We start from the raw sequence: 15,727 nt of genomic DNA on the forward strand, positions 1-15,727 counted from the left end.
TGCTTGCCTTTAGGTTATGACATGTGATTCTCTTCCATATGGACTGCTTGTTTTGAGCTTGAAGGGTGTAGCAATACGAGGACAATTTGTAAATTGCCCACATTGTTGGGAAATCCGCTGGTATATTTTTTATTTGTGCTTTTTGTACCACAATTGAAACGTATGCACATACTTCCACTTTTTAAATTTGCCTAAGGAAAAGGTACATACAGTGACTTGCACCAGCATTTTGGGGGAAATTCTATAACTGTGCACCTATATATAGATGCCCAGAGAGTACTTGATTGGTGCATTTCCTATAATGGAAGGTAGGCACCTACAGCCCGATATACAGTGGTATTTAACCGGCCAGGAACAGCTCCTAGACGGTTAAATAGCGCTTAACCAGCTATCCATGAATATTCAGTGGAAGGTAGCTGGTTCTCTTCCACTGAATATTTGCAGTCAGCGCTTAGTGGATAACCGGCTATATTGCATGATGATCAATGACTTTGAAACAATGAACAATTTTCATACTTTCAAATCCCTGTTCACAAGACTGATCCGCTAAATGCAAATGAAAGTGTACACTTTGGAACAAAGTATGCCTTTTCACCCACACACAAGGTCGGCAATTTTCAAATAGTCCTTTTAACCATGTAAGTAGCTATTTGGAAGAGTGAATGGCTTTTAAAATATCCTTCCTCTTAATTAGTGCAAGAACAGCGAATCTTGTTTATCTGGACAGAACTATATATTTCTGGACCTTTTTGAAACATATATTTTCACTTAAGGTGAGTGTAGTTGCATGACACTTCTGACTGACGTAAGATTTCACCACACAACCATTCTATGGTTCTAACAACAAGATCATTGCATTTCTGCGTAGTTGCAGTCAACTTGTGGAGTTGCTGCATATTTTTTCCTATAAACTCTCACTGTTTGATCTCATCAATGCCTTTCCATTGAAGTTGGGTGGTGTAGAAGGGTGGTTTTCTTCAACATTAAGATCTGGTTTACAGCTGTTTGAGGGGAGGAAATGGGTAAGTAAAGTGAACAAGAAGTGTGTGAGCGCCTTTGGGATTCACACAGTTGAGCATACTTTAGGATCCTGTAGAGCACACAGAGAAGCAGAATGGCTACCCAACACAGAGGAGACAATAGAAATTAGAGCATGGCCTAAAGTAATAGCAAAAGAATCAGAGCTAGATTGAGAAACACCCCAAATTGGAAGAGCCTTGTCCCTAACGGGGTGCTCCAGCTTCTGGTTCAAACACTTAACATCCTTCCACCAAGATTTAACAGCCAGAAATACTACAGTGGTTAATAACAGGAAAAATAAAAAGACACCCAGCTAACATCCCGAAAAACTACCGCCCCATTACTTGCTTGGATAATAAATTGCCTTGAAAAGTATGGCATGAACATCCAGTATATGGTGAAAATGTGGTATATTATACTCTGACTGAATTATGAAAAACAGCTTGTCATTCCTAACATCAGGATCTAGACAAAAGTAGTCCGGGAGGTTCCCCATTACTGCTTGCTCTGTCTGGCACTAAATCCAGTGAATAATCTTGTTAACACCATGGGGCTAAGGATCTGGCCTTAATCCTGACGCTTAGTCAAATAATATCTCACCTACTATTTGTGGATGATTTGAATCTGTATTGCTCCTGTGATTATCATTTAATGGAACAGCTCGTGAGTAGCGAAGAGTTTCTCAGATGATTTCAGGACGAGTTTTAGGCTGGATAAATATGAAAAGGCAGACTTCCATGATGGAAAACTAAGGTAAGCTGAAAACATCTCTCTAACACATCATCAAGAAACTTCAGACAGCCCAGAACACCGCAGCCAGACTCGTATTTGGAAAGACAAAATACGAAAGTGCAAAACCCCTAAGAGAGAAGCTCCATTGGCTTCCAGTTAAAGAACGTACTGTGTTCAAAGTTTGCACACTGGTTCATAAAATCATTCATGGAAATGCTCCGGCCTACATGTCAGACATTATTGATTTACCTCCCAGGAACGCTAAAAGATCAGCACGCACATTCCTGGATCTTCATTTCCCTAGCTGTAAAGGTCTAAAATACAAACTAGTACATGTGTCCTGCTTTTCCTACATTGGCACGCGGCTGAGAAATGCATTGCCACTTGATCTGAAAACTATTCATGACCTTATCAACTTTTGAATATCACTAAAGACTTTTCTTTTCACCAAGACTTACCATAATAATCAACAATAGGAATTCTAACACACCACTAATTACTTAATAGTCTGTTTTCTGATTTATTGAATTGACTATATCCATTATGTTACACTTCTTCTTTATGTAACCAATTGTTTATCTGCTCTTGAATGGTGCTTGCCATGATATAATATTGTAAGCCACATTGAGTCTGCAAATAGGTGGGAAAATGTGGGATACAAATAAATAAATAAATAACAGAAGACTGTAGCATAAAGAAGCTTAAGCAGGAAGGTGTATATAAATATCTTGGAGCAGAAGAAAATGCCAACAGTCCCATAGAAAATGTTGAATAAAAAGATCTGCAAATTCTATAGAAGATTGAAAATGATTTTGAAAAAAGCTATCAATCCAGTTGCTGACTCAGTGCTGTTATACACCTTTGGAACCGTGGATTGGCCTCAAAGATCTTGAATAATTGGATGTAAGAACAAGAAAACTCATCCTTGCTCATGAGGTAAACTATAAGAATCGGTGCATGCTGAGACTGTGTATATTCCAAAAGCTGAAGGAGGGATTGTTTTTTAAAGAAGTAGATTATACATATAGAGGTACTATCATTGGCCTTCAGGCAAGTGCTGCCAAATTCATCTCCATCCTTAAACTTGGACACACATTCTGATGAATGGAAGAAATGACTGAGAGACTACCAGAACATGGAGGGAAAGAAGCAATAGAATTTGCAAAACGTAAGAAAGATATCTCTAAAAGCTAAACTAGCTAAAGCATAGATACAGCAGAAAATATAGAGTTACTTCAGAAGCTACAAATATATCAAATCCTGACACAAGGAGGGGTGAATTGCAGCAAAGGAGAGCAGGCTACAGACAAGGTGGCTCACAGACATGATAGAGAACATGGTAAAACAGACAACTGTAGCTTTGTGCAATGCTGAAATGGAAGCAGTCCTACACCTTGTCTCTGGGTGTGACATACTGATGGCAGAAAAATTGTATACAGAATCTCATCCACTGGAAACTATGGGCCTGATATTCAGACCACGGGAGGTCATCGGGCTGCCTCCAGTGGTCGGCGCTGAGCCCAGATATTCAGTGCTGGGCTGTTTCCAGTGACCAGCATTGCATATCGGAGAGTGTTTTGGCCAGTTTAAATTTCACAGGCCAAGCTGATATTCAGCACTGGATGGTTAAGTTTAAAGCAGCCAAACATATTCCAGCTATTTTAGGCTGTCAAACTTAGCCGGTGATGCGCTGAATATCGCCAGATAGCCAGTTATATCGCACAATATAACCTGCTAAGCGCTAACCAGCAATATTCAACGGGAGATGGCCAGCTGTCTCCCACTGAATATTGCCAGATAGCCGCTTAAGTACCATTTAACCGGACAGGAGCCGTCCCTGGCCGGTTAAATGCTTTTAAATATCAGGTTGTATACAAACGCAGTAACATTGCTGTGCCAGAACACTGGGAACACAGCTGAGACAGAATTGTAGAGAGTAACAAAAGTTATGATTACCTGAGACATTCCTATTCCCAGACATAGAAAGTTTAAGGCAAGAATATCAGACATTGAGGAGGAGTAGCCTAATGGTTAATGCAGTAGGCTTTGATTCTGGTGACCTGTTTTTCATTCCCAATGCAGTTGTTCCTCCATTTCCCCAGGTACAAAAACTTAGATTGTGAGCCCTCTAGGGACAGGGAAAGTACCTGTATATAATGTGTACAGCGCTGTGTACATCTAGTAGCGCTATACAAATGATTAGTAGTAGTTAGTACATTGTAGAAAAGGAGAACAATCAGTGTATTCTGTATTACATGTGGAGAAAGAGAAGATCTTCAAGCACTAATAAATGTAATCGGAGACCAGGAAAATGTGGTGGAAAGATACAGAAATTATCCTGATTACATTGGGTGCCACCAGTCTGATTAAAAAGAATTTCCAAGCACATCATTTGCATATTACATCGTATGAATTCCATAAGGAGGCTCCCTTTAGAACAATGCAAGTGCTGAAGCGAGCATTAGCAGCCAGTCTGACAGAGGAGAGAATCTCCAACATATCCTGGCATTTCTATCATCATGTGTACAAAATTAACCCGTTTGGAGACAACACAAAGGTTAATGTTAAATGTTCAGGTGGCAGAAGGTGGTGAAAAGAGAAGGGAAAAGGTTTGGCTGAGACATCGTCTCATGTAGCATGTGTGTATTCTCTAGTATGTTCTTCTCTGCCCTGCAATGTGTTTCTTTGATTGAAATATCTGTCTGCAGTGATTTTTTTCCCCACATTGTGTCGTGATTCCCTCTGTTATTGGTTTATTCTAGCATTCGGGGATTAATAGCTCAGATGCGGAGGTGCTGACCCTGTACAATGTGACAGAGGCTGAGAGCGGGGAGTATATTTGTAAGGTTTCCAATTATATTGGCGAGGCTAACCAGTCTGCGTGGCTCACTGTCAGCAGACCCGTGGCAAAAGGTAAACCAAAGAACCTCCAAAAAAAAAAAAGAAAAACCAGCAAAAAGTGGGGTACTGAGAATAACCTGCCCCTAGTGGCAGGAAGCTTCTGTTTTCTCCCTGTCTCTACTATATTTCTGGTACCAAAAGCCATGGAAAAATACTCAGGAATGGGCTAGCAGTAGACTTTCATGTTGCTCCTTCTATCTTCTTCCGAACTTTTTGAGAAATCTCTGTCTCTTATATTTGCTGTGACTGCATGCGTTTCCATGGTGTTGTCGGTCTTCTGTTTTGTATTTAGAAAGACTATTCTGATAATGCAGTCTCTCTCTAAATACAAAGCATTAATCATTGACAATTGTGTTGTAAATACTTTTGTTGTGCCTTGCCTAGGCTTTGATGACTAATACAGTAAGAAAAATAATTTGTGTTTTCCGTTCCTTAAGAAGAATGTATGTCAGACTATGACTAGGATTTGATTGAGGATCATATACAAATTTTTCTCAAGCAGTATGTGTCAGCTCTCTTTTGTTCCAGGTTCCTTTTTATTTCTCTGTTCTTGCTCCCCACTTGTGTACTTTCCTGTCCCCAGCTCTGTGTAAGTTGTCCTCATGAAATCTAAGCTGGCTCATTTTCCTTTGGGTTCCATTTTTCCATGTTGCCCATCCACCAGCATGTTCCGATGGTTAGGAGATTCAGTTTGGTGAAGGGTTCAACAAAATTCCTCCTTAGGTCAACCTACATCCAAGGTCCTCCTAAGGTGTCTAACAGGTGTCCTGCAATGGTCTCTTTCTCTCTGCTCACCAAGGTTCTCGCAAATGACTAGCTGGAGGTGCATCATCTCTCCATTCCTCAGAAAGTCTCATGTCGTTTGCCTGTCCGTTTTGCTTCCATTTTGTTTTCTTCTAGACGGCCGGAGTAAACACTACAGACAAAGAAATGGAAGTCCTCCACTTGAGGAATGTGTCTTTTGAGGATGCGGGGCAGTATACATGCTTTGCGGGTAACTCTATTGGGAACTCACATCATTCTGCATGGTTGACCGTTCTTGAAGGTACATATGGTTCTTCTAGCTGTCCTTTCTGACACTTCTATGTAATTGAGTATGCATTTGTGCCATGAGGGAGACTGTCAATGAATAAATATCAAATTTGTCTAGTATGAAAAATGTGTATTTTCTGCAAATATCTATTTGGTTTTAACTATTGTACTTGAAGCACGTCAGTTGCTTGGCTGTGTTATCAAGTTTCAGCCTTTCACATCATTCTTTTAAATGTATGGAATAAGAATGTTTCCTAATGGTTAACTCGGCACCCTTGCATATCAATTTCCACTGTGTTCTTTGCCAAGTACACCATGAATTTATTCACCCTCTGTGGGGCCATTTCCTGGAAGAATTGACTGGCCCATTTAGCTTTTCAAATTTATTTTGTTTCAATAACTGTATGCTGTGTGTTAACTTTAAAAAGACAAAACTCCCTCATGTGTCCAGGTAGTGCATACATATAATGAGATTCATGAAAAGTCTTGTTTGTTCCAGCTCATTCCATTTTTTTTAAACCAACACCAGTGTCTTTTTATAGAAATATAAACAGCTCCAGGATGCTTGTGAGTTCTTGGAAAGAATTAAGCAGAGCCTGATCCAGTTGGTGTACACACCAGCAGCCTTTCCATTAGAACATGCACAGCTAATAAGCAAACTTTTATAATCCTCCTCCTTTGAAGAACAACAAATATTGTATGGTTTGACGTTCAGGAATAGCCATCTTAGTGCTTTTTAGTTTCATGGAACATCCTCGTCCTTCTGTTGGGGGGGGGGGGATTTAATTTGTTGCTTATAAGGTTTTGGTGACTGAATAGTTAAGATTGGTTTTGTTTTGTTTTGTTTTTAATCCCTCATTACATTTAGGATGGGAAGTTTAAGCAGTCACCATTCAGTTCTTCTGAGCCATGACGGTTTCAAAGAATGTAAATCTCATCACTGGTTTTGGTTGAAAATGTCTTGGAGAGCTTCCTCTATTGGGTTCATTTTCTGGGACAGTTTGCATGAGATCCTCTGTGCCCAGTTGCTGCTTTGGCATTATCCTGCTCTCAGGACTTGCTCTGTTGATGTTGCCTTGCTGTTCCTTCATTGTTCGGCCATCAATGTTATACTAACATGAATTGATAATTGCCAAGCAGAGATAGCTTTGGGCTTCTCATTTATGCCCAAACCTGCACAATTATCATGGTGAGTCCCTCTTCTTGCTAGCTGTGGTGACTTCCAGCCTCCTCCGATCTGATCGGAAGATTGGGTTATTTCTCAGGGGTTTTATAGTATGCATTGCAATTCTTCCACTTGCTTTTTTCCAAAGCCTTTGACTTTCTGGGTGGGGGGAGGGGGGTGTGAGAGTGGTTTTCAAATGCTACCTTATTTTTGCATTTTAGTTTTGTTATGCTCTACAATAAATGTTCCCAGCATAATTATGATCAGCTTTAGAACATTTTGAAATGTTTTCTTGCATTTGCAGAGACATAAATGCTTTCTGACTTATTGATTTGCCTCAAAAAGGAAACAGAAAATCCACAGCAACTTTGGAAAAGGAAAGCAAGGGTTGTTTTCATCCATTTGCTGAGTGAGGTTCAATTGCAAGCATTTTTCTTTAATCCTTGGTTGCTGGCGGTTCCTAAATTTGAACCATTCTTTTATGGGCAGTTTTTGCTAGTACAGTTTTAACTTTGGGCACCTAAGGTTTAAAGAATAAATCAAGTGTTTTCCTCCCATCTTTGGTGACACTTCCGCTAATTAGTGGGCATTCGGAGTATAGAATGGTTTTCAAGAACAATGCTGGTGGGCCCCAAGTGATCATGGTCTTAGAGGTAAATTGGTTTAAATAGTGTTTAAATCCAAAGTTTGTCTTCCCATGTGAGCCTATTTACCAGGTTTTGTGAGTAGTCTGTGCCAGCCAAGTGAAAGAAAGCAGCCTTCTAGGAATAGCCTGCTTAGACCAGGGGTTCTCAACCCAGTCCTCGGGACATACTCAGCCAGTCAGGTTTTCAGGCTATAAACCATGAATATGCATGAAACAAATACTACCTCTGTTGTATGCAAATGTATCTCATGCATATCCATTGTGGGTGTTCTGAAAACCTGACTGGCTGGGTGTATCCTGAGGACTGGATTAAGAACCAGTGTGTTAGATCGCTTCAGCTCATCAGGTCACCAAATTGCCAACACCTGCTCTGGCATGACTCACCATGTGTGCACATTTGTGTCTGCAGCTGTTTGAAAATAGTGTCATCTTTGGGGGATGGCTCAATGGCTCATGGTCCATGCCATACAGAGGAACCTGAGGTTGATTCCAAGCTCAGATCTTCTATCCCTTTCCTCCCAGTCAGCTAGGGCTGGGGATGCTGTGGAGATTTTGCTCACAGCCCCATGGGAGGGGAGGGGTCATAGTCATTGCATATGGGTGACTGAGTGACCAGATTCGGGATTGCAGGGTTCTGGAGAGAACTGTCCCTGCACAGGATCCTTGCCGCAATGACTGGCAAGGAAGAGAGGGGAAAATTTAGGAGGAACATTACTCAGTAGTTGAATTAAAGACTTATGAAGCCAAATCCCAGCTCTGAATCTGATTGAGCTAGAAGCACAAAAGAGCAAAGGGAAACTTCTAGGTACAAAAAAAAAAGAGAGAGGAATAACCTCCTCTGGATGTTAAGTATGAAAAGTTTATTGTTTTAGTGACGGCAACACAGGTATCTTAGGCACATTTGAATTGGGGTGGAAGCTTGTTTATCATGTATTTACTGTACTGCCTTCTGTAGTTTATAAATCTTCATTCAACAGAAAATAGACTAAAAAGCAGAAAAAAAGTGGAGGGTGGAAAACCAGCAGAGGGAAAAGGGTAAAATTACAAATGTATAACTGTAAAAGATATTAGACATGGATAGTAAAAGTCAGGGAAATACTATTAGCTTGCTTCCTTGGGCCCCTGAAAGCACCCCAGATCAAATATCACCCCCTCCCCTGGGGAACCAAACATAATAAAAAAAAAAAATTTAAGATCCATCTTAAATTGGGTATAATTTCATTCTGTATCCAGCATAAAAGGCCAGAGTTCCAGAGAAGGTGTAACATGGAAAAAGGCAGACAACTGCATACATGACAGGTGCCCTCTAGATGCACGGTATTACAATAATTGACTGAGTAGTAGTGGAAAGAGAAAAAGTGGAAGGAACAAATAAACCACTACGATGCCACACAAGGAAAGGAAGGAGTATGGTTATAGAGGGTCTTTCAACATAGGACACTCACACAAGAATATTTGTCCAAGGTTGTCTTGGACAAATGTTCTTATTTGAGCGTCCTATGTTGGAAGACACCCTCTACAACCCTTCTTCTTCCTTTCCCTAAAATAGTCTGTAACCATTTAATAGAACACTAATGGAGTCCACAGTATAGGACATTTCCATAATGTGGATGGTTTATCACAAGGGAATGATAAGACAGTTTTGATTAACGTGAGATTTGATTGACCAGCATCTCTTTCCTACCTTCTATCCACCTCCCTCTCACCTGCGAGTTGTTTTAATCTCTTACCTCCTTTGCTCAAGTTGACAAATCTACAACCGCCATAAGATGCATCGCACAGCGGCTGGCATGGATCCTTGAGCATCTGTGCATGCTTAAGGCCTGCCAGTTTCTGCCCCTCCAAACTTCCTGTTTTGGAGGGGGCGGAATCCAGGAGACCTTGAGCAGGTGCAGATTCTCATGCGCCAGCCAGCTACGTGATGCATCATATGATGGTTGTAGACTTGTCGCCCCAAGCGAGGGAGGTTAAGGGGCTAAAACTGCTCGCAGGTGAGGGGGAGATGGAAGTTTCTGATGCCTCTTGTGTTGCGGTCCACATAGGCCGCAGGTTGTCCACCCCTATTTTAATCTATATAAAACTAAATATATAATAGGGAATAAGTTACATTGTTATAATATATATAAAACTAAATACATTCTCATATAATTAAAATTTTAAACTCAATAAAGAAGACACAAAAGAAAGGGAGGAACTAAACATAATAAAAACTCATGGTTCTGCCAAGTTAAACAGAAACCCTGTTCTGTTTTCCTAAACAGCCTGTTATGAAATGGCCCTACAATATATGCAGGTGAAAGTATGCACGGTGATATATTTTTACGTGACCTGCTTAAGGTGTGCTTGAGGATGTGGTTTGGGCAGAGTGCAGGAGAGCCGTGAAGTATGTGTGCAGGTTAATAAAACATATCACTATAATAGAACCTAGCGCTTATCACCAGCTCATAGTCAATATTAAATTTATATAATGTTAATACCGATCATTACTCCTCTGGATCTCAGCAGCAACTCTTTGCACATAGAGAACTCGCTCTAGGACTTGCCAAACTCATCATTGGTCCAGTTTTTCAGATTTTCAAAAGCTTTTAGTTTCATAAATCAACGTCTTTAGAAGTAGACTTAACAAAGAGACTTATCTTATAAATGCAAGCCGCTATAAGGACCCCAGCCACTTTAGTCATGTTCTCAATAATCAATATTTATTTAGAATCACGTTCCATTTATTAATGAAATTAGTTTCAAATGTGAAAATCTTCTCTTCCAGTTGTACTCGTAATCCTCTAGGTATCATGTGGCATTTGACATATTGTTCTAGAGTGTTAACATTTAACTTACATGAATCAGTCTCTTGTTGAGATCTTCAAATTCAAACCACAACACGAAGAGTGGAATGCTGTAAAATAGCAGCTTCTTGGTCAGCTGAATAACTAAACTCTGTTTGCTCAAGGGTAGCCAAGGTTGCAAATGGACCATAACAAATGATAAATCATGATCAGTACCAACATTATATAAATTTAGTATGGACTATGAGTTGGTGATAAGCACTGGTTTCTATTATAGTGATATATATTTTTACGTCCTTCAGCCATGTATATTAATGGCTTAAAAAGGTTTTCTGAGGCTATTTTATAAATAAAAAAAAATACATAGGCACCCATGTGACTTTGTAAAGAAGCCTGAATATGAGTGCCTGCTTGGACTCCCAGTCTAAGTGACGTGTTATAAAATTCCTCTCTGACGCTTACACATGTAGGTGGTGGATTTTGGAGTCTGCACTTATAAGAGCAGCATCTCGACATGTTAGTAGCAGATTTTACTAAATCCCAGTTCAGGAGCCTTTCTCAAACTCTGAGATTTTGGAGGGCTTTTTAAATGAGAGTAGTAAGTATGATTGGTCTTCAAACCCTGGGTTAAGACTAAACTGGGGCTAACACTTACACCTAGAAATATTTTGAGGTGTATGTGTATTTTCCCTTGCAAAGTAAGGATTGTTTGCTTTTCAAGCCCATTTAGAACACACCCCCTTCGCATGGTGCAGATAGCCACACGTAAGTAGCGGGTTTCTAAAATTGCTACTTAAACACATGTATGGCCATTTATGCACGTAAATCAGCTTTTTTGACATGTGTAAATAGCACCTAACCCTTTTTTTAAAATTACCCCCATAATTGGCATATTACAGCTTAGTGAGTACCCCACTTTCAGTGCAACCAAGCAGGCAAGACTGTACCTGAGCCAGCTTCCCCTAGCGCTTATGAAATTTTGGAGCAACTCTATAGCTGGGCATCTCCATTTTGGCATCCTGAGGGTGCACGATAGGATCCCATTATAGAGTACTAGTGTAACCCGGTATCTGTTCACCTAACATTTAGGCAACAGCACTTATGCCAGCTATAGAGCTGACGCAAGGATGAGCACCTAAATGCAGCAGGTACCCGCATAAGTTACCCGAGTAAGAGGGAGCCCCGTCTGTATCCCACTCCTGTGTGCATCTCCCTTTTACATAACCCACTGTGGAAGTTGAATGGATATAAGCAGAAAAGTGCTTCTTCAGGATTTTGCCATTTACACATGTATCTATTACATTTTACATGCTCATTATTCTAAACCCTTCATATGGGTACTTCAGTGCAGACTTTACCTTAGGTTAGCGTAAACAAGCAGCCACTTTAAGAAGCAGGTTTAGTAGTTGGGGACTGGTGTAGGCATGCTTGGAATGCAAGAATGCAAATCAGAAGGCAAGTATTTATTAGGGGGAGGGGGGTTAAGTCTTCACTCAACCCAAAAACTCTCTGCAAATTAGGTCATTGTTTAGACCAGTTGTGCTTGCGTTAACTGTGTTTCCGCTGCATGCTATAACAGAATGATCTCGGCCTCCATCATTTAATATCAGCCACAGTGTCTTCCCATAAAGAAGGATTCCCATTTCCCAACTCCCACGGTCGGGCTGTCTGCCTTCTCTGCTGCGCATGTTACTAATATGTTACCGCAGGCCAAGAATACAGGGCCTGCTTTTATTACTGGGTATTGCCTTGATGAAGCAGCAGATTAACACTTTCCTCTTAAATCAATGAAATCAATTGTATGTGTTTGATGGCTAAAAAAAAAAAAAAAACAACAAAAATTGTCAGTCATGAGCAAAAGTGGTAAAGGTATCGTTCAGTAATGGCTAAGCTCTTCTGACTAAAGTAAACAAGTAGGATTTAATTGGCTGTTCTGAACAGCCCCCTGTTGGATTCATGCTAAAGATTTGCAGTACTAATGTCTTGTTCGCATTGACTCAGCCATGGAAGATGATAAGCCGGCACTGATGGCATCACCGCTGTACCTGGAGATCATCATTTACTGTACGGGCGCCTTCTTTATCTTTTGTATGCTGGTAACTGTCATCATCTGCAAGATGAAAAACACCACCAAAAAGACGGACTTCAACAGCCAGCTGGCAGTACACAAGCTGGCCAAGAGCATCCCCTTGCGCAGACAGGTAACAGAAAGTAGATGGGGGGTTTGCAACTACTCATATGTTCTTTGTAAGGGGGAGGGGCCATAGTATTAGAGGAGTAAGGGAGAACCAAGAAGGAAGCTAGCAAGGTATCCATTGCTTGGCCAACACAGCCATCTTCTGTTGGATTACTGGTGTAGCCTTTGGGTTATTGGAGCCTATAAGAGTGCTGGGTTCTGTTCTCCAGAAGTAAGATAGTTTTAAGAGGGTGGAGAGGTGGATAAAGTAGTTGGTGATCCCTTGGCAAAACTGGGAGTATCACAGTGGTAGAGATCTTGGGGCACTTAACTTTGAGAAAGCAGGTTGCAAACAGGGAAAGCCACTTGACATTTTTGTGGGCAATTCACTTCACTTTCCACTGACTCTGGTATAATTTAGATGTTGAGCCTATTTATGCAGGGAAATAATTTGTGTACCTGAACGTGACTCACCTTAAACTCAGAATTGGAAAAGAGAAATATTACATTTTAAAATCCAAAGCCAGTTTGAAGAGAGGCTTTGAGAGGGTGGTGTCCCAGAGCATGGAGTGAAAGCAGTCCTTTCTCATGCCCTATTTTCACACCTTACCTTTGGTTCACTGTTGGACCTCATAGGGGAGGGGGAATGCTTCTGTCCACTGAGCGCCCCTGAGAACTGTCCTCAGATGGGTTGAATGGAAGAATGTCTTTCGTCAGCTCTCATTTTTAGTTGAGATTTTGTGTTTACACAGGAATAATTCAAAGGGAGATTTGGAAAGCATCTATTACATTTTAATTTTTAAACAGAAGGGGAATGTTTCATGCATAATGTTGGAAAACAAAAGAAAAGGTAGAGGAACTTTGTGTTCTCTTCGCTGTCTGATGTCAGTGTGCAGAAGGTTAATTGAAATCAATGTATTCATGGAGTGTTGCAACGTCAAGCTTGTGTGTTATAAATAGACATTCATAATTCGCAATTAATAATCATAGTTTTAAAAAATATGCAGGCGATGAAGAATGAGTACAAAAGAAGGCTTTCGTGGGGATTCAGAATCTGTATGGGATTGGGTAGATCCGTAATGACAAAAGTGAATTAATAGTTGTGCTCCTGCCCCCACTGAGACGAGGGGGGGGCTTATACATGTGGAATCAACAAGTTTTATGAATAAAGGGGTCATTATTCAGTGAAACACTGAAAATATTGCTACACTAATTCCACTCTTAGGGTCCTGGCATTGCTAATAATAATTAGCTAAAGTGTTTTTGCCTTTACTTTATGAAACATCTATTAATAATATATGTGCAATATTAATTTTGTATATGCGCACACTGTAGAGTTGAAATGATTTATATCATTGTGTGCACACTTCCCTGGGCTTGGGTTATTCCCAAGTGATGAAGTAAGCTACATTCCGTTTGTTAGTTGAAAATTGTGAGAAAGGGTTTTCTGTAGTTATAAAGAAATATTCTTGCATTTTCAGTCCCTGTCCTAGTAAATTTTGTTATTTGTAGTTCTATTTTTATTTGGGGGAGACACAGCCAAGGTATAATTCCCTTGAAGGATAGCTTTTAATATTCTCTGTACCTGTGAGCAGTGAGATTTAGGCTTCTCTTGCCCTGCAAGTTTCAGTATCCTTTGCCAATGCTGATCCCAAAAGGTAACCCCACTTTTTCGTTGCATCGCTGTGCCCTTCAGGTGTCTGCTGAGTCCAGCTCCTCAATGAATTCTGGTGTAATGCTGGTTCGACCGTCTCGTCTCTCCTCCAGTGGGACTCCCATGCTGACAGGGGTCTCAGAATATGAGCTGCCTGAGGATCCCCGATGGGAGTTTGCCAGAGACAGGTGAGGGACAATTCCAGTTGGTAATGGAAAGAAGTCATCCTTGTCTGGCACAGGTCTCTAGTCTTTTTAACAATGGCAGCCATTAAAAAGGACATCAGTGGAAAATCTCATCATTAAACTTTGATAACCTATAAAGGATGCGTGACAGAATAACACAAAATGCCATTTGCCTATTCCTTTATTGAATCCCATCTGCTGTCATTAACACCCATAAAATAGTTATGGATAACTTAAAATCATTTGCTTTTGTTGTAAAGTAAGCACTTCTTTTGCATCTGAGAATGCAGTTGTTGGATAGTTCTCTATACCCAGCTGGACATTGAAGGAAGGTTTTGTCAATTTGTGCATACATTTTTGCTTTAAGAACACTTGAGAGCTTTATTTTCAGCTTGTAAAATAATTGTGCTCTTTCTCTTGTTATGTGTGCTGCTCTATTTCAGGCTGATCTTGGGCAAACCTCTGGGAGAAGGCTGCTTTGGTCAGGTTGTCATGGCAGAGGCAATTGGGCTGGACAAGGATAAGCCCAACAGAGTAACCAAAGTGGCTGTTAAAATGTTAAAGGGTGAGTAAGGGCCAGAAATCTTGAAATGTCCTCATTCCATCTTCCTCCTCACCCCACACAACACCAATTCCAGATCCACAGTTGGCAATATCTTTAGCACCGTTAACTTCAATATTAGAATTGGCCCATCGAAGCCAGGACAAATAGCGAAGACACTGGCAAATAAGCCCTTTGGCAGATACACTGTTTCTTCATTCCTCCCATCTTCTTGCCTTCATCTCTCTAAAACACTGATCCTTTTGTTTCAGCTTTTTTTCTACATTTCTCTTATTTGCCTTTTTATCTTTTAGCTAGATTTTATTCCTCCCTTCCCTTTCCAGCCCAGTGTCCCTCTTTCTACATCATATGCTTGCTTCTCTAGTCCTCCCATTTCACCCTTTGTCTCTCATTCTCATCTTTCAGGAACCTTCTGGTTCAGCAGTGTTTGGGGGGGCAGTGCCCTCCTTGCCCCCCCCCCCCCCACACACCAATTACACACATGCAGAAAAGTGTTACCAAAATGGTAAAGAGAGGGGCAGCTCCCTTAAGAAAAGTTAAACAAGTTAGGGGTCTTCAGCTTGGAGAAAAATAGCTTGTGATAGAGGTCTTGTACAGTCATGAGTAAAGTTGAACAGGTAAATAGGGAATTGTTTACCCTTTCAGACAGTACTAAAACTAGAGGACAGTCTATGAATTTAATAGGTACCACATTTAAAGCAAATCAGACAGTTTTATTTTTTCACCAAACACACTTGTGCATTTTGTGGCTGGAAGATTGAGTCAAAGCAGTTAGCATAGCTAGGTTTAAAAGAGTTTAAACATGCTCTTAAAGGAAGAGAGGTAGAACCATTAGTAGCCATGTAGACTTGGGGAAGCTTCTGTTTATATT

General features: G+C 40.5%; 1 protein-coding gene across 8 annotated transcripts in view; it reads left to right on the forward strand.

Moving 5' to 3' along the window:
- Positions 1-15,727, forward strand: part of FGFR1 (fibroblast growth factor receptor 1) — a 189,482-nt gene that overhangs the window by 153,151 nt on the left and 20,604 nt on the right. For 3 of the 8 annotated variants that reach the window (XM_030201914.1, XM_030201916.1, XM_030201922.1), the window contains 4 exons: positions 4,515-4,665; positions 12,281-12,486; positions 14,152-14,297; positions 14,738-14,859. In XM_030201914.1, coding sequence (XP_030057774.1) covers positions 4,515-4,665; positions 12,281-12,486; positions 14,152-14,297; positions 14,738-14,859 — 625 coding nt within the window. Of the gene's footprint in view, positions 1-4,514; positions 4,666-5,553; positions 5,699-12,280; positions 12,487-14,151; positions 14,298-14,737; positions 14,860-15,727 lie in introns of all 8 variants that reach the window. The other 5 variants (XM_030201921.1, XM_030201920.1, XM_030201917.1 and 2 more) reach the window with 3 other exon arrangements.

Source organism: Microcaecilia unicolor, chromosome 4 (genome assembly GCF_901765095.1).
Source record: "Microcaecilia unicolor chromosome 4, aMicUni1.1, whole genome shotgun sequence".
NCBI classification, from domain to species: domain Eukaryota; kingdom Metazoa; phylum Chordata; class Amphibia; order Gymnophiona; family Siphonopidae; genus Microcaecilia; species Microcaecilia unicolor.